Source organism: Cebus imitator, unplaced genomic scaffold (genome assembly GCF_001604975.1).
Source record: "Cebus imitator isolate Cc_AM_T3 unplaced genomic scaffold, Cebus_imitator-1.0 Scaffold49, whole genome shotgun sequence".
Classification (NCBI taxonomy): domain Eukaryota; kingdom Metazoa; phylum Chordata; class Mammalia; order Primates; family Cebidae; genus Cebus; species Cebus imitator.
Window position 1 is genome coordinate 6,064,436 of NW_016107364.1, and position 23,889 is coordinate 6,088,324.

The following is a 23,889-nucleotide window of genomic DNA, read 5'->3' on the forward strand; positions in this document are numbered from 1 at the left end:
CAGGCAAGCTGGTATTCTGTCTCCCACCCATACAGTAGGATGGACCGGTGGTGAGTGATGCCAGCATGCTGGGTGCTGCAGCTGAGGCCCGAGGAGACAAAGGCCCAGAGCATGGCAGCTGTACAAATGAGGCAAGTGTTTGAATGTGGAAGCCATTTCAAATGAAAATCATGTGAGTTGTATTTAAATAAGTATATCTGTCCTGGGTCAAATAGTGTCTCCACAAAAGTCATGTCTGCCTAGAATCTATGAATGTGCCTTATTTGGAAATAAGGTCTTCTCAGATGCCATCCAGTTAAGAGGAGGTCAGGCCAGGCACAGTGGCTCACACCTGTAATCCCAGCACTTTAGGAAGCTGAGACGGGAGGATCACTTGAGCTCAGGGGTTTGAGACCAGTCTGGGCAACACAGACAAACCCTGTCTCTACCAAAAAAAAAAAAAAAAATTTAAGTTATTTTTAAAAAGAGGGGATGGGTGCAGTGACTCACACCTATAATCCCAGCACTTTGGGAGGCTGAGTTGAGCGGATTACAAGGTCAGGAGTTCGAGACCAGCCTGGCCAACATGGTGAAACCCCGGCCACAACAAAAATAAAAAAATTAGCTGGGTGTGGTGGCGGGCACCCATAGTCCCAGCTACTGGGGAGGCTGAGGCAGGAGAATCGCTTGAGCCCAGGAGGTTGTAGTGAGCCGAGATTGCATCACTGCACTCCAGCCTAGGTGACAGAGTGAGATTCCACCTCAAAAAAAAAAAAAAAAAAGAGTTTGCTGTCTGCATATTACAATTGCTACACAAGACATAAGAGTTCCAGCCATACAGGTTAATCAGCTCACACACCATAGCATGAAAATTAGATTTGGCATACAAAGAAATAGCAAAACTAACAAAAGTACATATGGGCTTAATAATACATACGCAAACAAAAAAAGAACAAGAAGGAGAAGGAGAAGGAGAAGGAGAAGGAAGAAGAAGGAGAAGAAAAGAAGGAGGAGGAGGAGGAGGAGGAGCAAGAGGAAGAAGAAGGCTCGGCATGGTGGCTCATGCTTGTAATCCCAGCACTTTGGGGGGCTGAGGTGGGTGGATCACCTCAGCCTACAAAATTTACCTGGGTGTGGTGGCACATGCCTGTAATCCCAGCTACTTAGGAGGCCGAGGCAGGAGAATCGCTTGAACCCTGGAGGCAGAGGTTTCAATGAACCGAGATTGCACTGCACTCCAGCCTGGGTGAGACAGAACAAGACTCTGTCTCAAAATTATAATAATAAGTATGCACTGATATAAGACTTACTGTGGGTGACAGTCTACTTTCCTGACCATTTGAATGAGATAACATTAACAGTTACAAGTTTTATTGGCCTCAGAACCACATCAAAGGTTATAGAGCAGGGATCTCCAATTCTTGAATTTCCCAATTTCAAAAATTCTGGATTCAATATATTTAACGTGAGATACATTTATCATAAGAACTGTTGCAAGTTTGACCACATGGGTGGTACTCTGATGACCAAGGATATTTAAAATGTGAAATACATTGAGATTGATTCGTGATTCCCTTAGGTACTGAATAATTCTTGGTATTCAAGTTTTAAATTTTATTTGTTCATGAAACACATTCAAATATATAGACAAGCAAAATCCACTAAGAAAACATGTATTTTCCTACTCCTGGTAGGCTTATGAGGCTCCACTTGCAGAATAAAGAGGAAAATTTCCAGAAAATGTGGATGGAAGTGGGTCTAGGTGAATCGAGGTGCCTTTAGATGCCATGTGAGGATGTCTGCATTTCATTCTGGGGCCATGGCAACTTCTGACAAGCAGAGGTCCAGTTGGGCAAAGAGAGAAGCCCAAATCTAAGCAATGGCGAGAGGATGGAGAGATGGAGCAAACGAAGACATCGCAGAAGTAAAGTCCAACAGGTCCCTAACTCATTGGAAAGTTGCAAAGGAAATGGAGAGCCATTGAGGGGTTGTATTGGTTTTCTATTACTGTGTGACAAATCACTACATTGCAGCTTCAAACAACACCTGCTTCTTGTGTCTCAGTTTCTGTGGCTCAGAAATCTGAGCCAGTCTTTGCTGGACCCTCTCCTCGGGGTCTCACAAGACTACTGAAAGAGTGGGCCAGGCTGTGTCTTCATTTGGAGGTTCAACTGGGGAAGAATCTGCTTTCAAGCTCATTTGAGTTGCTGGCAGAATTCACATGACTGAGGCACTTGCCCCAGAAGCCACCCATCATTCCCTGCCATGTGAACCCCCTCCACAATGTGGCATCTGCTCAAGGACAGAGGGAGAACATCTGCTGCAGCTTCAAATCTCTGACTTCTCTCATCTATGATTTCTGCACCCTCTTCCAAAGAGCTCACCTGATTGGGTCAGACCCACCATTGTCCAAGGGGAGGGCCAAGAATCTTAGCATTCTGCCTACCACAGTGGTGGCATGAGGAGAGAAAAATCAAGAGTTTGGCTTTGGACATACTGATATTTGAAGGGCCTGAGGGATATGCCAGTCAGAGAAAATATGAGCATTTAAGAGCTGGAGAATTAGATTGGGTGATGCCATGGGAATGAACACAGGGCCAGAGAGACTCCTGGAGACCAACTGTAGAGTGGACTAGAACTGACCAACTGCTTACAACTAATGAAATGTAACGTCCACGTGTAGTTGTTCCTTCCTGATCTCCTTATACTCTGCTTTCTTCTTTAGGCCTTCCTACTTGGCAGGGATTCTCTAACATAATTTCCAACTGTTTCCCTGAATATGGGTTTCTGGAGAAGCATTATACTTTCCAAAGTGGTCTCTGTTCCCAGAAAAGTTGTTTTCCAGGGGAATGCATGCTCCCATTGTCTGTGTGTTTAGCTAGGTTTGGTTAAACAGGTCAGGTGTGGTGGCTCACACCTCTAATCCCAGCATTTTGGGAGGCTGAGGCAGGCAGATCACTTGAAGTAAGGAGTTTGAGAACAGACTGGCCAACATGGTGAAACCCTGTCTCTACTAAAAATATAAAAATTAGCTGAGTGTGAGAGTGCACGCCTATAATCCCAGCTTCTCAGGAGGCTGAGGCAGGGGAATCACTTGAACTTGAGAAGCAGAGGTTGCAGTGAGCTGAGATCATGCCACTGCACTCCAGCCTTAGGCAACAGAGCAAGACTCCATCTCCAAAAGAAAAAAAAGTTTGGTTAAACAGACATGACAGATTTTGGAGACTCAATTCCATCTCATGCCGAGAACTAAACATTTCAGCAATCGGAAGCATGAGCTAATGTTTTGTTGTTGTTGTTGTACCATGGTGTTTTTATTAGAATGATCACATAATGTGAAATTAATCTTTTTATTTTGAAATAATTTTGTTTTTTGAGTGGATCTGTTATCAATAGTGACTTTTACAATGCTTGCATTCCCTAAATTCTGAGAATGGTCACATCCTTCCTCTTTCTGAAGTACTTAACTTGTGGCCACTCCTCCACATACTTCTTTGTTTTCTCTCATAATGTCCCTGTTGTCCTCAAAATCAGCAGAGAGAAATAGGAACACATTTATGTCGCTCTTTTAGCTCAGATTTGTTGCCACTGAGCCATCTGCAATGCATCCTTTAAGAAGCAATGGACGTGCAGGGCCACCTGCTGGACAGTCAGAACTGAGCACACAGCCTCCAATACCAGCTGCTTACCTTACCATCTGAGACAGATGACTCGGCACAAGGAGAGTTAAGGACTGAGAGAGTTCGGAAGGGCATCAACCTCCAGCTGCCCAAATTTTCCAGGGGCTCCCCCCTAGAGCATGTGGGTGGTGCAGCTGACCTGCTGACCTCAGCCAAGCTCTCCTGTTCCTCGCAGTCTTGGTCCCTGCACAGGATTAAGTAATTAACACTCCTGAGTCACCTTCTCCGTGCCAGGCATTGTTCCTGATGCTGTATGTCATCAACTCTTGAAGCCTGTCATGCTCCAGACAAAGGGACAATTTGAAATGCCACACGGTGTCACTGGAAGATGACTCCTTAATCAAGGACACTGATCAGGTACTGACTTGGCATTATTCTCAGAGGAATAATGACAACTAACATATTTCCAAGTAACAGCATTCTACATTAAGGGTAAATTTTGGTTTTGTATTTTTTTCTTAACATTTATTCAGATTCATAGGATAAATGTTTTTACCAACTTTTGTCAGCACTGATTGAGTATTGCAAATGCACATTCATGTTTTCACTTGGGCTCAAGCATCTGCTTGCTCTTAACAAGTTCTCAACAACTTTTCTCATTCTTTTTTCTTACCTTGAACCTATTAAATTTTGGTAACTAGTTTGTTATGGTTTCTATGCTAAATCACTTCTTTTTGCTATATATATGTGTATATATATGTGCGTGTGTGTGTGTGTGTGTGTGTGTGTATAATTTTTTAAACCAAACCCTCTTTTCAGCAATAATCTCATTTATGGATACCTGAACTAATTTATTTAAAAGCCCAGTAGATATGATTACAGGATGTATTTTCCACCAATGTTTACTTTTTGCAGTGTTTGCAAAGTGTGTAATATATTTAGTTTTTTTCTTTTTATCATTCATGTACTAATAATTGTCATGAGAATTTAATGCAGAAGAAAAAAGTTTAATACTTATAGCTTTTTGGTTATAGCAAAGTGTGTATGGCCATATCACCCTGAACATGAACTAATCTCATCAAGTTATAGCAAAGTAAATATTAATTTAAATTTTTATCATATTCTGTTGTAGAGAAAAATGTTTGGGATATGAATAAGATTTTTAAATATAAAAATATTACATTTAACAAAACTCTGAGGGATGTGGAATGGAAATAAAAAATAAAAGACGAGGCTGGGTGCTGTGGCTTACACCTGTAATCCCAGCATTTTGGGAAGCCAATGTGAGTGAATCATAAGGTCAAAAGATCGAGACCATCCTGGCCAACATGGTGAACGCCCGTCTTTACTAAAAATACAAAAATTAGCTGGGCGTGGTGGTGCATGTCTGTAGTCCTAGCTACTCGGGAGGCTGAGGCAGGAGAATCTCTTGAACCCTGGAGGCAGAGGCTGCAGTGAGCCGAGATCGCGCCATACACTCCAGCGTGACAGAGCGAGACTCTGTCTCAAAAAAATAAATAAATAAATAAAACTTAAATAAACAAAAAATAAAAGAGGAAACAAATCATGTAAATTTTAAGGGGGGAGGTAATTTTATTTTAACATTTTACATTATGTGGGAACTTACACATCTCTTAAAACTATTAAATGTATTTTTTAAAAATAACCCCTGAGCTATCACTCTTTAAAGAATGTGGTAGTGGTAAAAGATTTTTGTTTGTTTTGTTTCGTTTTGTTTCATATGTATCATGTAGGATTGTTGCATAGGTACATACATGGCAATGTGGTTTGCTGCCTCCATCCCCCTGTCACCTATATTTGGCATTTCTCCCCATGTTATCCCTCCCCGGTACAAGTTTTAACAAATTCTTTTGAGACTACTCTATCGGAAAAGTGAGCAGACCAGGGTATAACAATTTTAACCCCAAGAATTGTAAAGATTAAAAAGGAAAGCGCTGTCGCAGACGCTCAACCACGGTGCCAGCTCTGCTTCCTTCATCAGTTGCTAGGGTCATGGGACACAAATACTAAAATATGTCCACTAGTGGTGACAGTGCTGGCGAACGCTTTGCCAATCCAGTACACACCGACCTCTCATTGGAGCTTGCGTGACCCGCAGGAGTGAATAAGGACCCCTCCAGTTTTGAACGCCATTGCTGCACTGCAGGCGACTTCTCGGACCCCACCGTTGAAGCACCAGGCCCTCTGCCCACCCACGAGCGACCGAGAAGCACAGCGCAAGCCCACAGCTCCGGACACGTGCTCCTGGGGGCACTGCCTTCCAGTAAATCCGAGCCCTTGCCACGCCCATATCCCCCCCGCTCATCTTCGGGGCGGGGCGGAGTGACGTAAGCCCTACGGACCGGGCCGGGATTGGTGAGCGGGGCGGAAATAGAGCTGGGAGAGGTGACGTCAGCCGTCCGCCCAGGGCTCAGGACGGAAATGGGGCGGGGAGTGGGTGACGCCATGCCTCTGCCTCGGCCGGATTGGTGGGCGTGGCGGGGGCGGGGTTGGGCGGGGCGATGCCTGCCCTCCGGACAGGGCCGGGTTGGTGGCCAGGGCGACAGCGGAGTGGGCTGGTGGGCGTGGCCGGGACACGTGGTGCGGAACCGACGCCGCGCCTGCTGCTGGTAAGCGGGCCTTGCTTAGCGGGCCTTCCTTCCCTGGTGGGGGACCTGAGCGGGGAACGGGCTGGGCTGGGAGGACCGTGGGCAGCGGTGAGCGTCACGCCTTATTCGTGGGGGAGTGTGGGGCGCCCGGCCGCAGCCAGGCGGGAACAATGGTGTCCGGGCTGTTCCCGAGCGCGCGGTCGGTGGCGGAGGCCCGTTACGGCCACAGCCTCGTGGCCTCTCGCACCTCCCGGGGCCCGGGGCCCGGGGCCTGGCTCAGCTGGGCCACTCGTGTCCCAGCAGCGCCGGGCGCGTCCCGGGTCCGCAGGGACAAGCTGGGCGGCGCACTTGGCCTGGGCCTACGTGGCCCTCCCTGGTGGAGTGTTGTGTAAAGACTGTGGTTGCAGAATGGGGTTGCAGGGAGCAGAGCGCTGGTCAGTCCACACCCGTCCCCGGAGGCCTGCTGAGAACTGCAGCCTTTCTCTAACGGATCCCTTTCCGGGAGGTCTGGGGTGGGGGGGGGGTGTGGTGGGACAGACGCGCCTCAGGTTCAAAGGGTCCTGGACTGGGTCCCTAGCTCCCACCAGCATTTGAAGCTGAGTTTAAGGCTACAGGAGGAAGCATCTGAGGGGAGACAAAATTCCCTTGCCAGCTTGCAGGTCTGGGGCAGGTGTCTCGTTCAGTGGGCTTCCGTGTCTTCATCTGTGAAGCAGAGACAATATTTGGTCCGCCTGGACGAATGTCCTTGAGACCTTGGACCTCGCAGACAGAGCCACCAAACTACTCCTCCCCACTGCCCGCCAAGGTCAGATCCTAGCGTAGACTGCGTAAAGAGTCGGAGAACCCGGGGCCTGTTCGGATACCTTCCCTGTCCCTAATGTTTGTAGGCAGGAGTGGAGAAAGAGATGTTCACATTATATTTAGGGATCATGTTCTAGCTCTGGCACATTGGAGATTCCTACCCCTCTCTTAGTGGTTCTTATACAGAATTGAAGGTGTGATTTAGTTATTTGTGTAATATATGCCTTCGGTTATCAAAGGACAGGGACTGAGATTCTCAGAACCAGAAGACATTTGTGTGGCAGTTCCAGGTGCCACAGCAATTTCTCCTTCCCTCCACTAGTCTCAATGTTCAAATCATGTTACTCCCTTGCCAGGCACATTGGCTCATGTCTGTAATCTTGGCACTCTGGGAGGCTGAAGCAGACAGATCACTTGAGCCTAGGAGTTTGAGACCAGCCTGGCTAACATGGTGAAACCCTGTCTCTACAAAAAATACAAAAATTACCTGGGTGTGGTGGTGCACACCTGTAGTCCCAGCTACTTAGGAAGCTGAGGCAGGAGGATCGTTTGAGCCTGGGAGACGAAGGTTGTGGTGAATCAAGATGGCACCACTGCACTCCAGCCTGGGTGAGAACGAGACCCTGTCTCTAAATGAATAAATAAATTACTCCTTAAGAACTTTAGATTTTTAGAGGGGAATGAGGTGTCATTTGAAAAGATAATGCTTGCCTTTGCTCAATCCAACATATAGCTTTTACCTTAATTAGTGGTGTTCTCCAGAGCATATAAAAATGGTTCCATTGAACGGCTTTGTAACAGGCAGAGGTGAGACAGGAGTAACCCTGAAGTGTGAGTGGGAGAAACTGGAACCTGGCCTAACCTGGTTTGACTGGATGAGTGATGAACAGGAGTTGCTTTTTAGCCCATCTCCGATGGTGGAACAAGCTGATCTCTGTTTCCTCTCTTCTAGTGAAAGTTGTAACTTAGATAATTACAGTCATATGTCACTTAAGGATGGGGATACATTCTGAGGAAATGCATCATTAGGTAATTGGCTGTTGTGTGCACTTCCTGAGGTACGCTCACACTAACCTGGATGGTACAACCTTCTACACACTAGGCTGTATGCTGTAGCCTATTGCTCCTAGGCTACAAACCCATACAACATGTTCCTTTACTGGATACTGTAGGCAGTTTTAACAGAGTGGTAGGTATTTGTGTATCTAAACATATCCAGACAGAAAATGAACGTTTTAGCTCCATCGTGATCTTTTGAGACCACCGCTGTTGTTGACGGAAATGTTAGATGGCACATGACTGTATTTTTGAGTGACTGTAGCTACAATGCCATTGGTTAATTTGACTACAAGAGCATAATATTTATGAGAATGTTCCACAGTGAGCTTGGGATTTGTGGCATTTAATAACCGGAAACCCAAACGAAAATCACCACATGTAGCATATTGTCCTGCTAAATAGGATTTCTTTTAATGTGAACAGGTGACTTCCCTGTGTATATTTTAGGCAATAGGTGGAGAAAAATTTGATTTATTAACACTGAAAAACATCTCTCCAGCATGCTCATGGGCTCTGTCTTGCTGAGGCTCCTCCAGATGAGTGCCTCAGTGGAGAGATCCGAGCTGGCTGGGAGGTATGTAAATATTCCATGCTCTGTGGCTGGTGTTCGAAGGTAGAGGGCACTTGAGAAGGCAGCGGCTGGATCTCCCACCCATGTAGAAATCACATTTGTGACTTGCAGTGCCCTGCGGTTTCATCACCCTGCACAGCAACAGCCACTTTTGAACAGCTGCCACGCTGGGTGTCACGGTGGATAAAGTCTCCTCTCTGTTTAGAAATCACTTTGAGATCCTATGCCAAGAAAACAATGCTCTTTACCTGCAGCACGTCAGTGCACAGGTAGCTTGGCAGAGGTAGTTTGTCTGGCATGTAGACACGGGGCTGTAGTAGGGTCCTGTCACTCCGCAGCTGTGATTTCAAGGCACTTCACATCCCCGCAATCTTGAACTTGCTCAGTATAGCTGGGTGCTTTCCGCTGCAGAAAGCTAATTATGAAAGTCCCAATACTAGAATCATTTTTACATTGCATTCATTCTGACTTCTAAAAATAGTCTGATAATGTGTTTTTGCCTGTATCTGTGAGTGGGGCAGAAATTGCTGGGTGTCATGCATGAAAGCAGGTGACAGCACGCACCACAGAGGCCACATGGCCTGTTCTCTTGGTGAGGTGCTTGTGGAGGTTTAGCAGTTGCCCTTTGGCTGTATCTGGACTAAGAACATCAGCTTTCTTCAACGGAATCTGGTTTTCCTTGGGCTCTGTCATCTGTGTCATGGGTTTGTGGTGGTGGACACAGGATGTGACATTTTTGCTGGGATTCCCTGAAGAGACTGTATCCTCTGGGATAATAGAAAGTAGAAGTTATCTTTGTGCTTTAAGAGTGTAAAAATTTTTATTAAAGTCCCAGTAAAACTAAAAGTGCCTACTTTTAGTTTTCATTATATTTTCTTCAACATAGGCCCTCCCTCTGTTACCTGTGGACATAGTATTTTATATAGTTTTTCCTTCCAAATAAAGAAGGGAAAATTAGTCCCAACCTCTAACTGGTTCCCAGAGCTTTTGTCTCTGAGGCCGCAGTCACTTCCTGGAGCCTCTCTGGCTGAGGGTGTTGCAATGCTGGCCTGGAGGGTGGAGCAGCACTTTACAATTCTGAACAAGTGCCTTCTGGGCCAGTCGCCCAGTCAGTCCCCACTGGAGACAGGACTGACCAGTTCCTCTTCCTTCCAAGAACCTTCAAGATCTGCGGTCTGGGGTCTGGTTGAAAGATGGCAGCCCTCGCTACCCTGTTTAAGTATATTGATGAAAATCAGGATCGCTACATTAAGGTAAGGGAATATTCATTTTAGGAAACATTAAAATCTGATTTAATCCCACGGGGCCTAGAGAAACTGTCAAAAGCTAATATGAATTATGCCATTGAAATCCAGAGTTAGACGATCTACCTAGAGATTTGTTCCATTAGCTGCTTCTCATGGTATAGGTTACACTTTTGGTTTTTGACAGAAAGTGTTAATATGTGTTTCTAAGAATAGCAAATCTAATTGAGATTTTTGTTTCATCTCCATCAATTTCTTGTGATAGTTACAGATTAAATAGTTTACATTAAGCATGTTTTAAGTCATTTAATAATGTTATATATTAATCTGTTTCTTGATGTTAACTTACAGCATTGTGCTTTAAAGTTATTCTTCTTAGACACATTTCAGACGAAATCTTTAGAATTCTCATTCTAAAAATTATACTTTGGAAAATATGGCCATTGTCAGGATAATAAATCAGCTAATTTGGACTGTGGCGACCGTGGGTCTTTTCTGTATCTTTCAGTTGTAATTTAGTCTGATTCAGATAAAAACTTATTTATGGAAGCTGATACATTTTACATTCACTTCCTCCTTGATGATTAAAAACAAACCTTCTGACATTTTTCTTGTGTACTCTAGTTCTTGGTACAGAGATAGTACAAACAATTTAAAAAATCTGAAACACAAAGCACTTGTGATGGGTCTGCCCTTCTTGGAGTCCACCAGTTCAAGTGCAGCAGCCGTGGGGGTGGAGGTGGGGGCGAGCCAGCCATGTGTGCCTGGAACGTGGCAACACTGTGGAAGCTTTTGCTCCCTTAAGGACACCTATTCAGAATCCCTCGTTGCTTGTTGTCCACCACAGAAACTTGCAAAATGGGTATCTATCCAGAGCGTGTCTGCATGGCCCGAGAAGAGAGGCGAAATCAGGAAGATGATGGAGGTTGCCGCTGCAGACGTCAGGCAGTTGGGCGGCTCTGTGGAACTGGTGGACATCGGAAAACAAAAGGTGGGAGGCCGCATTCTTTGCATTGCAGGACCACAGATTCTGCGTGAGGGGTTGACAAGACTCCACGAGTTCTTAAAAGATCTTTGCTTCAGATAGCCCACTCATCTTTAAAACAAACAAAAAAGGACGTGCCCAGTTTGGGTGGTAAGTTCTGTATGTGACTGCTTCAGTTGGATCAGGACAGAGGTTTTGTGGCACTCAGCATTTTTCTCCAGGAAGCAGAACTGCTGACAGTTACTGAGGACTAAGTTAATGTAACAATCATTCTTAGAGGATTGCTGAGATTCTCCTCCCAGCCATCACCAGTAACCTTTCAAACTAGGAAGTTACACTTTATCCATGTCCATTTAAAAATGATACAAACTAGGGAGTTACATTTTATCCATGTCCATTGAAAAATGATAGAGACTCCTCCCTGCCTGCCTGCCCTCAGGCACACAGTGCTGATCTATGAGCCTTGTTTTTTTTCGAGACAGTCTCCCTTTGTCACCCAGGCAAGAGTATAATGGCGTGATCTCAGCTCACTGTAACCTCTACCTCCCGGGTTTAAGCCATTCTCCTGCCTCAACCTCCTTAGTTGCTGGGATTACAGGTGTGTGCCACCACGCCCAGCTAATTTTTATATTTTTTGTAGAGATGGGGTTTTGCCATGTTGGCCAGGCTGGTCTCGAACTCCTGACCTTGGGTGATCCACCTGCCTTGGCCTCCCATAGTGCTGGGATTACAGGTGTGAGCCACTTTTTGATAAGAGATATTTTGTTTGGCAGTCGGTTGCTTTTCAATGCAGGATTTTGACATGTAAGAATGGTTTGTTTTCTTCCTAAATGAACAATCTCACTTTGTGGTACAGTAAGCTCTCATGTCATCATAGGTTCTTAGAAACTGCAGTTTCAAGCAAGACAATGTACAACAACAGGTCCTTGAATAAGATAGTTTTGTTCACTGAAAGTCAGTTTCTAAAAGCCTATCCATGAAGTTGAGTGAGGATTTACTCTGTGTGTGTGTGTGTGTGTGTGTGTGTGTGTGTGTGTGTGTGTGTGTATGGTTTTTGTTTGTTTGTTTTTTGTGTTTTTTTTGTATTTTGTCAGGACGGGGTTTCACCATGTTTCTAGGCTGGTCTCAAACTTCTAGTCTCAAGCAATTTACCTGCCTTGGCATCCCAAATTGTCACGCCACCGTGCCCAGCCTCTTACTGTATATTATTTCACTCGTTTATTTCAGATGATTTCAGCCTCATGTTAATTGCATGTTTTGTGCCATATATTTTCAAAGTTTGTAATATTCTTTTATATTCTTTGATCTAATAACAAGCTTTGGCTTATCTTGTTTCTTTGGCCTGATGATTTGGGTGTCAAGCTGAAATCACAGCCCTAGAAGCTTGGGTGTGGCTGTTCAGTTTAGTGCTCCAGCTTCATGGTGGGGGAGAGTGGAGGCTGGGCACAGTGTCCTCTGGGAGCCCACAGAAGGCTCATTCAGAGCAGGTTCAAGCCCAGGCCTCCCGATTCCCCAGGCAGTACAGTTCATTTGAGGTTTTCTCCTGAAAACAAATTTAATAATTGACTTAGGGTATATTATAGCTTCCCAACAACTTTTCCCCCACTCTTGGGAGAATAAACCAAGTTTCTTCATGTTGTTTATTTTTAGGGTCAGACTTGCTTTGCTCCCTTTCCTTTGTTTTCCTAATATATTTTTAAAAATTAGGTGCAGCAAATCATTTTTAGGAGTTGTTTATTACAATAGTTACATTTACTTCATTGATCACTGACAGTGCTGTACAGTTCTTAAGAAAGGGCCTTTCATTAAAAACTAGGTTATTATTATACTATTTTGAATTATATAACACCGATTTTTATCAAGGAATTAAAAGATACCATCACTGGTGGAAATCTTCTGCAGAGACGTTTGTGGTGTGGGGTGACCACACATCTTCTCTTGTCTTCCCACATGTCCGTGTGGCGGTAGGATTCCGTTTTTCTTAGTGATGGTGACTTGCTGCAGCGGTCAAGGTGGAGATGGGTGTTTTCCTATGTCAGTGCAGAAGTGGAGTATTTTCAGGCTCATGAACGAAAGGTGATGTTGGACATTTCAGAACAATTTTACCCATGGGCCCAAGCAGCTTCTTAGAAAATGCTAAAGTATTTCAGAGGAGCTCTATATTGCACGGGAATTTATTTAGAGAAACTCTGTTATCATTTGAAAATGATTTTTCTACTCAGGCAGCTGAGGGCCAACTGGACTGCCAGGGCCGTGGGTCCTCTGCGACCAGAGGCCCATCACCAGCACTGTCCTGATCTAGTTGTCATTTCAGTGACTGCTCCTTTTACCTCTGAATTGCAAACTGTTAATTTAACTTCATTATCAGTTTAGTTTGTGTGATGTGTCTATTAATACCTATTTTTATAAACAGTATTTTCTAGTAACTAGACTAATATGTAGGTATGTCATGGTTTAGCATGAACAGTCTCTTCCTGTTGCAGCTAAAACCATCCCCTGCCACTAGCTTGTGACACATCGTGATGATCATGGGTTTTTTTTCTATTGGAATATAGGACTGGTAGAGGAGCTACATGGCCACAGGAGTCTTGTACAGCCTGAATGGGCCACGGTCTAGTAAAAGGTGAAGACCATTGACCTGATGTGAAAGTTGGAAAAGACCTAAGATTGATTTGCCCCCATCTAGATGCAGGGGTGGGCTGGGACGCCTGTCCCATCCTCCCTTCCTATGTATGATTCACCTCCATCTGCATGCAGGGGTGGGCTGGGACACCTCTCCTGTCCTCCATGCCTGTGAGATTGTGGAACACTGATAGTGCCTTTCGGACAAAGCTCAGAAGGAGTACCAGCTATCACTACCTTTTTAGAATGGCTAAATGTAAATTTAGATATAAAGATTTAAATTGTTATATATATATATATCTTGGTTTATATCCCTTTGTATGCATAATTGTAATTTATGTACAGAATTTCAAAAATGTATCTTCTGATTTCAGATTATAGTTGATTTTAACCATGATTTCAGAAAATAAACTAAGTTGCATCCCGAACTCAGCCTGCATGTTTTGTTATATAAAAGTCAGAAAAAATCAGCCTTTCAGAATTTACCAAACCCAGCCGGGTGCGGTGGCTCATGCTTGTATTAGCACTTGGGGAAGCCGATGTAAGTGGTTTGCCTGAGCTCAGGAATTCAAGACCACCGTGGGGTCAACATAGTGAAACCTTGTCTCTACTAAAATACAAAAAATTAACCAGGTGTGGTGGCTGCTTCTGGAATCCCAGCTACTCTGGCAGCTGAGGCATGAGAATCACTTGAGCCTGGGAGGCACCGGGTGCAGTGAGCTGGGATCATGCCACTGCACTCCAGCCTGGATGACAAAGGGAAATTCCCTCTCAAAAATAAATAAATAAAAGAATTTACCAAACTGCCTGCAGTTGGCAAACATGATTGAGTATATGTGCTCTGGAGTACAAGAAAGTAAATTCCTAATTAGCGACTCCATTGAACAGTGTGCTCTTAAGCTATACAATAGAGGTTGATTGATGAGGACAGATAAGGAAGCTCAAAGTCTTTTAATAATCTCCTCTGTAAAAACCGAATTTCTTCAACAAAAGCTGTCCTTGGTTCCTTTCCTCTCCACGCTCAGCTCCCTGATGGCTCAGAGATCCCGCTCCCTCCTATTCTGCTTGGCAGTCTGGGCTCCGACCCACAGAAGAAAACGGTGTGCATTTACGGGCACTTGGATGTGCAGCCTGCGGCCCTGGAGGACGGCTGGGACAGCGAGCCCTTCACCCTGGTGGAGCGAGACGGTGAGCACTGCATGCCCGTGTGTGCCCAGAGGAAAAGCACTGACCTTTGCAAAGTCACTGCTAGTCTGGTTTTCTCTGTTTCCAGTACATACTGTTTTTATTTCATTTTATTTTTATTTTTATTTTTTTGAGACCTGTTGTCCAGGCTGGAGCGCAGTGGCAAGATCTTGTCTCATGGCAATCTCCATGTCCCGGGTTCAAGCGATTCTCCTGCCTCAGCCTCCCGAGTAGCTGGGACTACAGGCATGCGCCACCATGCCTGGCTAATTTTGTATTTTTAGTAGAAACGGGGTTTCACCATGTTGGCCAGGCTGGTCTCGAACTCCTGACCTGATGATCCACCCACCTTGGCCTCCCAAAGTGCTGGGATTCCAGGCATGAGCCACTGTACCTGGTACAGACTGTGTTTAACATAAGCTAAAAATGGAGGTTTCTCACATGTGCCTCTGTCGCTGACCTTCCGGAAAGCCTGTTTTCACATGTGCAAACCAGTTCTCCGTGACTGGGGGTGACTGGGGCCAGCCAGGCTTCCTCTCCTGCTGACGCTTCTTCTCAGAATGTACATTTCCAATCAGAGCAGGGCTGTCCTGAAAAGCCTGTCGCCTCATACTCCTCCTCTGTCCCAACCGACAGCTGCTTCTGCGGTGTATGTTGGTGGCCTCCTTCACCCCGGCTGCCCTGGTGGAGGTGGCAATGTCGCTGTTATTCACGGAGTGCTTCTGTGTGCCGGGCACCTACAGGCCTTTGAGGCCCGTGCTGTGAGTGACCCCGCAGGCTGGCCTCTTTTCTTCCTGCTCCTTCTGGGGTAAAGGCCTTCCACTTTCCACTTTCAATTCTGAATTTCTACATGCGCCTGCACAATACCGCGTTTGACCAGATGAGGAATCCTCCCTCCCTGGTGGCGGGCCCCTCCTAGCTAAGTTCTAGCCTCTTCTCATCGAAGCCCTTCCATCTGAATCATTGCCTCTGTGCTCTAACCTTTCCTGCCTCGGTGTCGGTTGTGTTCATTACTGTGCAAAATTGAAAATGATTTTACTGAAAGCAAGGTTTTCGATGAGATGTAATTCTATGCCATTGCCATTGTCACAGTGGAATTGCTGACTTGCGGTCGATTGTAGGATTAACCCTCTGTGCGCTTGGACGCCCCTCGCGCGTGGTCCGGCGTGTCTGCTGGCCGGGCCCTCGCTGCTCGAACTGGCTCCCTCTGAACAGAAATCCTTGTCTTTACTACTTGTCTGCTGTCTCACAGTCTCTGTGGATGGCACCATCTTCTGCCACCTGCACCAGGAACTGGGTCCCCATCCCTGCCAGGCCCTCCTCCAGGCCATTGCCTTTCCCACGTTGAAAGCCCCCTGTCGCCACCTCCCGCCCCATGCTGGGTCCTGCTCCCACTTCTGAGCCTTCACGGTGCCACTCCTTTTCCAGGCTGTTCCCAGAGTGACCTCAGCATGCCACTTCTCTCCTTGACTCCCCCTGGAGGACTCAGGATGGCACAGAGGGTCCCTCCCCTCGCCTGCCTTCTGCCTCCTCTTCTCCCACCTGTACCCAGCCACATGGGACCACGTGCAGCCCTCAGGAGCCTGTGGGGCTCAGAAGTGCACCTGCATGGGCGTCAGCCCCATCACCGCTGCCTCGTCCTCTGTGGGGCCTGTCTCCGACCACCCTCTCAGCCCTCCCTGTCCCAGCCTCACCTGTACCGAGGGAAGCATCACTGCCAGCCGCACTGCCTCCTCTCCTTGTCAGGGAGCCTTGGAGGGTGGGGGCAGGTCACATTTGCCCGCGGCTCTGAGCCAGGACCGTGCCAGCCACCGTACTTGTTCAGTGTTTGTCACAGGGATAAGGATTTTTTTTAGAAGAGTTTATATTTGATCTTCAGTTTTTGTGAAAAGTTGGGTTTCATTCATAAAAGAAAACTCTCCAGGTAGTGATGACTTTCAGCCTCATGCTACTATGGGCTGGGTCATGCTGAGACTGCGGGACCTGGGAAGCAGGCCGAGCCCCGGGAGGTCGGGAGACCAGCTGGGAAGACCGAGGCCCAGCAGAGGGCCGTGTCCTGAGGCCGGCTCCTCCTCAGTCTGGTTCCATGAGGCCGGCACCATGTGGCAGAAGATGGAGGAGGGGTGGGGCCTTGTCTTCAAGATGTCACTTGTGTTGTCAGCTTCCTCAGAAGCAAGTGTGGTGAGGGGCCACTGTGACTGATGACGCTGATAAGAAGCCTTGTCTGTAGTTTTCAGAGTGATAACTACAGAAGGAAGTAGAGGCTAAATGAGAAACATGCTAGTTCTCTGTTTTTTATCGAATTAAGTGTCACAATTGGGTGGGGGTGAGATTATGGTCCTTTTTTGACAAAGGTGCCTTAGGTTCCTGAGCAACTGGGTTTCCAGTCCCCATTGCTCCCCAATGCTTCTGGTAAATGGGTTTTAATGAACTAAGCAGCTGGCTACAGCTTCCTGAAGTTAGAACTGGAGGTCTCCACCCTAACCCAGCAGGAAGCCATGCCCCCCGCTGACGCTGTGACCATGTTGGGAGAGGGAAGGGGTGACGTGGGAGCATCCACGTGGCTTATCTCTTCGATGATGGCGAATTCTTTGGCACATTTAATGATAGTGTTGGGTGGAGACTCGGGTCTCCTGATTGGAAGGGGAAGCTTCCCTCGTGTTTGCTTTGCTAAGGGGTCATCAGATGTGCACTTGAGATATGCTGCTTCTGGGTTCGTTGTAATCATCAATTTATGAATTTGTGGATTGCTGTTCTAGGCAAGCTGTATGGGAGAGGTTCAACTGATGATAAGGGCCCCGTGGCCGGCTGGATGAACGCCCTGGAAGCGTATCAGAAAACAGACCAGGTATGCCCTCTATGCTGACTCCTGCCTGGGCCTGGGTTCCATCTGAGCCATAGGAAGACAGCCTCTCTGTTCACACAACAGCTTGTAGAGCTCACAGGAAAAGAGAAGACAGGCATCCCCCAGCCCTTATCAGCACAGGTGACTCAGATTTAAGAGTATAGGTTTGTTTTCCAGCTTTAGGAAACATTCAAAGTTTAATTGTTTTACAGCTGCTCAAAGGTCATCATATTGGCAACTCAGCATGATTTTTGCCACCTCAGGAAATGTGACAATGTGACTTTTCAGCCCCTGACTGTCCCTGTGAGTGTGATTCCTTGCCAGAATGTAATGCACCCTTAGTGACATCATACAGGCCCCTCACTCTCTCTGTGTGGTTTACATCCTCCTAAAAATAAATTCTGTTTTTTAAAATATATTTTCCGGCCTGGTGCGGTAGCTTACACCTGTAATCCCAGCACTTGAGGTCAGGAGTTCGAGACCAACTTGGCCAACGTGCTGAAACCCCATCTCTACTAAAAATGCAAAAATTAGCTGGGCATGGTGGTGAACACCTGTAATCCCAGCTCCTGGAAGGCTGAGGCAGGAAAATTCCTTGAACCAGGGAGGTGGAGGTTGCAGTGAGCCGAGATGGTGCCACTGCACTCCAGCCTGGGTAACAGAGTGAGACTCTACCTCAACAAAAGAAAGCTGTGAAATATCTGCTCATTGTTCAAGGTTTGCTAAAAAGCAGACAAGTAGAGAGAAAAATACTGGCCTAGAATCCAAAGACAATTAGTATTTTGAAATTTACCAGGATTTTCTGTGGCTTTTTGCCTAGTTGTGATCATGCTGTGTAGACATCTTTGCATCTTGCTTTTATCTGGTATCCTGATAAAATAAGAATAAGATAAGCATTTTTGTCAAAGCATGGAATGTTAGTTGTGAAAACGATCTCAGCCCTTCTGGTCCAGAGGATCACTTTACATGGTGGGAAAGTGATGCCCAGAACCACCTGGCCTGGCACGGCGGAGCCTGCATGCTGGGCAGGAACTCAGAAGCCTCCCAAACTCTGGCCTCGTGGAGCCCTCAGCCTCAGCTGCAGTGGAGGCACCTCAGGCTGTGGGGGAACCAAGGATGACAGGTGGCTATGCACAGGGAGAGGGCCTGTGAAAGATTTTATGTGAAGGGCAGAGCAGGAGGAGGAGCCGGCAGGGGAGGAAGCACGTTCATGAACAGGGCAGTCTGGGGCAGCCTAGGCAGTCTGGAACTAGGACTCAGTGGCCTTGAGTCCTCATTTAGGCCCTGCAGTTCTTTATCCTGTGTGGCCTTTGGCAAATCACGAGTTTTGTGCACAACCTCATTTTTTCACCTTTTGAGTGTGTGGGCTAGAGTCAGAAGAGCAGCTGTGAAGCTACAAAACATGATCCAGACACTCGGCGAGGTGTGCAGGTTGCCACCGGGCCCCTCAGGAAGAGCGGCGCTTCTGTGCCCGGGAGCAGCACAAGGTCACGTGGGAGGACCCACGCCGCCTGCGTCAGTGGCTCCCCCGGTTTAATCAGGACTCACGTGGTGTTGTTTGTGTCGTGGCCCTTACTACAGAGGGAGCAGCACAGGCTTTCCTGAGGCGCTCCTCGGCCATGTGGGGTGGCTGCAGAGAGCCCCATCTGGCGGGACTGGACTGGTCAAAGTGGCCTGGAGCCACAGTGGCCTGGCAGGGCCTGGGGAGGGGGTGATGACAGGTGTACACAGAGGCCCATGTGATTGGTCTGGAGAAGGCCGGAGATTTGAAATGTGTAATCCTAAGTGTGGTTTCTAGAAGGAAAGTTCGCAAAGCTGAATATCCGCTCGTGCTGTTCCCTTCTCATAGGAGATTCCTGTCAATGTCCGGTTCTGCCTCGAAGGCATGGAGGAGTCAGGCTCTGAGGGCCTAGACGAGCTGATTTTCGCCCAGAAAGACAGCTTCTTTAAGGACGTGGACTACGTCTGCATTTCTGACAACTACTGGCTGGGGAAGAAGAAGCCCTGCATCACCTATGGCCTCAGGGGCATCTGCTACTTCTACATCGAGGTGCAGTGCGGAGTCCTACGGCTTCATTTTTCTCTAACCTCTGAGTCTCCTGGTTCTTCCAAACCCAAAGTAGGCAAGGACCCAGAAGTCAGGCACACAGGATGGAGAAGCACAGGGCTCACTTAGCACCCCAGTTCCCAGCTTCCATACCCCAGATTTACAGCAACACCCGCAGTGATCAGGAGTTAATCTCACAGCAGCATTAAACTATGTCAGTGTGATTTGCGATGCTGCCTTGGAGCAGCTGAGAGGAGATAAAATGTTAGTTCATTTCGGAAGATGCAGACACATACAAAGCATTTTAGAAACACTTCCTTCTGAAAGTTGAAATATTTATACGTTAATACTTAGGCTGTTCATTTCGGAAGATGCAGACACATACAAAGCATTTTAGAAACACTTCCTTCTGAAAGTTGAAATATTTATACGTTAACACTTAGGCTCCTTATACCATGACTAAGTGACTGACTACATGGGATAAAGAGAAACCGAGACCGGGCATGGTGGCTCACGCCTGTAATCTCAGCACTTTGGGAGGCTGAGGCAGGCAGATTACTTGAGGCCAGGAGTTTGAAACCAGCCTGGCTAACATGGAGAAACCCCATCTCTATTAAAAATACAGAAAGTTAGCCAGGTGTGGTGGTGAGCACCTGTAATCCCAGCTACTCGGGAGGCTGAGGCAGGAGAATTGCCTGAACCTGGGAGGCAGAGGTTGCAGTGAGTGGAGATTGCACCACTGCACTCCAGCCTGAGGGACAGAGTGAAACTCTGTTTCAAAAAAAAAAAAAAAGAGAAACCAAAGCAGCACTGAGCCTGGGAAAGGCCAGGCCTGGGCCAGATTCTGCCGCTCACTGGCTGGTGGTCATCTCCCAATACCCCACAGGGTAACGTGTGATTAAATTAGGTCCTGTCTACACACGTCATTTGTAACCTGAACAGTGCTAAAAATCACTGCAGTTGCTACCCTGGGCCCTAACTCTGAGCAAGGCACCATTCTGGTTTTATAGGTGGCCCCGTGTCACCCCCAGTGCTGGGAGGAGCATTGCACCTCAGCCCATTTGCAGGCGAAGAGCTGGGCACGTGGCAGGCAGCTGCTTTACGCTTTGTATGTGCTGCTCAGTGCAAGGGTGAGGTCTGACCTCGGGTCTCAGGCTCTGGGCCTGTGGCAGGTCTCATGTTGGGCTGCCCTCAGCAGAGGTGCAGGGTATTCATGAAACTTCTAGAAAAGGCTCTGAGTGGTAGGCAGATTGCCCTGTGGAATGCTTGTACCTGTGGCTAGTGTTACCAGCTTATCTGTGCTTGGCATATGCAAGAGTATTTTTTGTTCCTGCCTAAGGTTTTAATTTGGGAAATGCCTTGCTTTCCTCCCTGAGAGAGCAGATTTTGATTTGGAAAATTGTCAGGCCTTGTAAATGCCCTTTGTTGAATTCACTGTCACATGACAAAAGTAAGCTCCCACTAGGCAGCCAGACACAGCGGCCTTTGTTTCCATCCAGGTGGAGTGCAGCGACAGAGACCTGCATTCCGGGGTGTACGGGGGCTCGGTGCACGAGGCCATGACTGATCTTGTTTTGCTGATGGGTAAGTGTCAGATTGGCGTTCAGTCGCCATTTAAGGGAAAGTGGACGGGCATGATTTCCAGACTGTCTGTCATCAGCTTTGGTGCCTTTCAGCATTCCACATGAACCAACTTGCGTCTCGGTTTCCAACTGCACCTCCCCCTCCCTCCACTCACTTGTCCCTCTGAGAGGCCCCCTTGTTTTATTTTTGCCTCTGAAACCCTCCCGTGCCTGTCACCACCTGTTGAAACCTTGCCCTGCCTCCAGCAGCCAACTCAGATGCCCCCAGGTCCTGTCTGGCCAGGCCCCTCGAGGCACGTGCTGCTGTCCTTCCTCTGGATGTGGTCATTTGACATCTCTCGCAGGGCACATGTTTTGATCTGTCTTACATGATAACCAGCCCCATCCACATCCCCCTGCTTGATCAGCTCTTTGAGAGCAAGCACCCCATCGCGCTGTTCCCGGCGTCTTTTTGCAGTGAGGCCACCCACAGCCCACTCTTCCCACACCACCCCCCAAGCTCTCCTTTCCTCTCCACCAGACGCCAGCCACCCACGTGATGTCCACTCTGTTACACCCACAGTTTACCCCCCTCAGTTCGGGAGCAGCTTGTTTCTTGTGGAATGCACATTAAAAAGGCACATGGGCAGTGCAGTAGTTGTCAGAATGGGGCTGCATGAAGCCAGCCTGCTGGTTTGCCTCCTGGTCCATGACCAAGGACAATTCCCTTTCCCCACCTTCTCCTCAGTCTCCTTATCTGAGAAATGGGCATGCCCAAGCTGCTGCCTCATTGGCTGCTCTGCTGATTACATCACTGGCTGAGCCTAAGGCCCTGGACAGCACCTGAGAGGCATTGCATGCTGGGACGCATCCGTGAACATTATTCTGTGGACTGTGGTGGCTGCTCTTGTCCCCTCCTTCAGCCACGTGGCTGTGGGGCTGCGTCTCTCCCGAGCTATGCTCCTGGGGTTGGTGCAGGAAAAAGCAGCTCGCCTTTGCGCAGCCCCCCGAGTGCTGTAACCCTCTCCTGCTTCCCTCAGGCTCCTTAGTGGACAAGAGGGGGAACATCCTGATTCCCAGCATTAACGAGGCTGTGGCCGCCGTGACGGAAGAGGAGCACAAGCTGTACGACGACATTGACTTTGACGTGGAGGAGTTTGCCAGGGATGTGGGGGCGCACACCCTCCTGCACTGCTGCAAGGTGCTGGCCCAGGGCTCGGCCCTGCCACTTCCCTGGGTCCCGGGGGTCCCCGAGGGAAGGAGCTGGAATGTCCAGTGCACATGAGTCACCAAACGGTGCAGACATTCCGAAAGCAGGCGTGACTGGGTTGCTAGTCGTTGGGATTTTTAAATATCAAAATCCACTTTTGATTCCATCAGGCCTGGAGAAGCATGCAGAGGGGACACAGGCTGTCACCTGCTGCAGCGGCTCTGCCGTGTTCATGTTTGTAGAGTCACCTCCTTACCACTGGGCCCAGGGACCATTAAGCCACTCCAGAGCCGAGTGCTGGGTGGAAACTGTATAGAATATTCACATGTTAGGGGAAAAGTGGGTCATGACTTTTCTAACAGGCCATAGGTTTATGAGGTATACGTAGGTTCTGCACCGTTGATTCAGCCTACATCCATGGAATCAAGCACTTAGGTGCCTGGGAGACAAGGGAAATAAGGCCAGGCTGGGCCCTTGAGGTTTGTCTCTCAGAGACAGACAGGCAAGAACTTCTAACAGAGTTGGCAAGAACTCTTTAATTTGGGAAATGCCTTGCTTTGCTCCCTGAGAGAGCAGATTTTGATTTGGAAGATTGTCAGGGAATTTTCCTGACAAGGGCCATGCTGGGGAGTTCCAGAGGCTGTGGGCCTACGTGAGCAGAGGGGCGTGGTCCTGGGAACAGCCGAGCCTCTGGTCACAGGGTCCCGTCGGCCAGCAAAGGTGCAGGGTGAGGCTGGCGTGCTGGGTCAGTAGGAGCACAGACATGTAGGCTGCTTGGGGTCAGACAGGCAGCAGAGTGATGTGCCACCAAGACCGATGGGGCTGCCGTGGAGCTCCGGGTCTTCCTAGGAGACGTGAGCCACAGCAAGGCTTTGAGTTCATTGGATCTCAATGACAGTGGGAAAGGTTATGGGTCGGGGTGTTGGAGCTGGGAGACCTGTGAGGCTGTTGCAGGCGCCGGAGCCTTGGCTGGCATCAGGGGGACAAGGGAGGTTGGGGGACACTCAGCCCCTCAGGGAGGAGCCTCTGGAATAGCAAGAGAAGGTCCCCAACAACAGTGACTGAACAGAGATGTCATGGACTGAGGGGTTGGGGAAAAGGTGGGTCTGTTTCTCTGCCCTGTTCTCTCAGACTTGGATTTGCTTCTGTGCAGGGGGTTTTAGGGCCTTGTCTATGCCTCCCAGATAACATTGAGCTGTTTGGTTCACAAACAGAAATCTACACATTCAATGGCTAAATCACTGAGGAGCCTTCTGGAAGCTCCTTTGGGGCACACCTACTCTCTTGACCTGCCTTCTGCTGCTGCAGGGACACAGAGGGAAGGAGCAGGCAGGAAGGTCATGGTGTTGATGACACACTTGGGAAGCAGGAGACAAGGTCTCCCCTGGTCTGAGGATACAGCATCATCGGTATTCACAGGCCGTACCAGATGCACTGATCAGCCTGGCTCTGCTATCTCAGTAGGAATGGGCCGCATACCCATGTCCCGTGGGCCTGGGAGGGGTCTGCACATGCATCATCAGTATTCACGGGCCGCACACCCGTGTCCC

The 23,889-nt window shown here is 47.9% G+C and overlaps 1 protein-coding gene across 3 annotated transcripts in view; it reads left to right on the forward strand.

Moving 5' to 3' along the window:
* The first annotated feature begins 5,862 nt into the window (after positions 1-5,862).
* The window catches only part of CNDP2 (carnosine dipeptidase 2), a 23,271-nt gene continuing 5,244 nt past the window's right edge, over positions 5,863-23,889 (forward strand). Inside the window, exons 1-9 of one of the 3 annotated variants that reach the window (XM_037738141.1) lie at positions 6,125-6,229; positions 8,568-8,642; positions 9,796-9,892; positions 10,731-10,874; positions 14,516-14,678; positions 17,435-17,523; positions 19,370-19,570; positions 21,067-21,151; positions 22,170-22,330. In XM_037738141.1, the coding sequence (XP_037594069.1) occupies positions 9,833-9,892; positions 10,731-10,874; positions 14,516-14,678; positions 17,435-17,523; positions 19,370-19,570; positions 21,067-21,151; positions 22,170-22,330 (903 nt within the window). In that variant the 5' untranslated portion in view covers positions 6,125-6,229; positions 8,568-8,642; positions 9,796-9,832. Of the gene's footprint in view, positions 5,884-6,112; positions 6,230-8,567; positions 8,643-9,795; positions 9,893-10,730; positions 10,875-14,515; positions 14,679-17,434; positions 17,524-19,369; positions 19,571-21,066; positions 21,152-22,169; positions 22,331-23,889 lie in introns of those variants that run through there. The other 2 variants (XM_017527550.2, XM_017527548.2) reach the window with 2 other exon arrangements.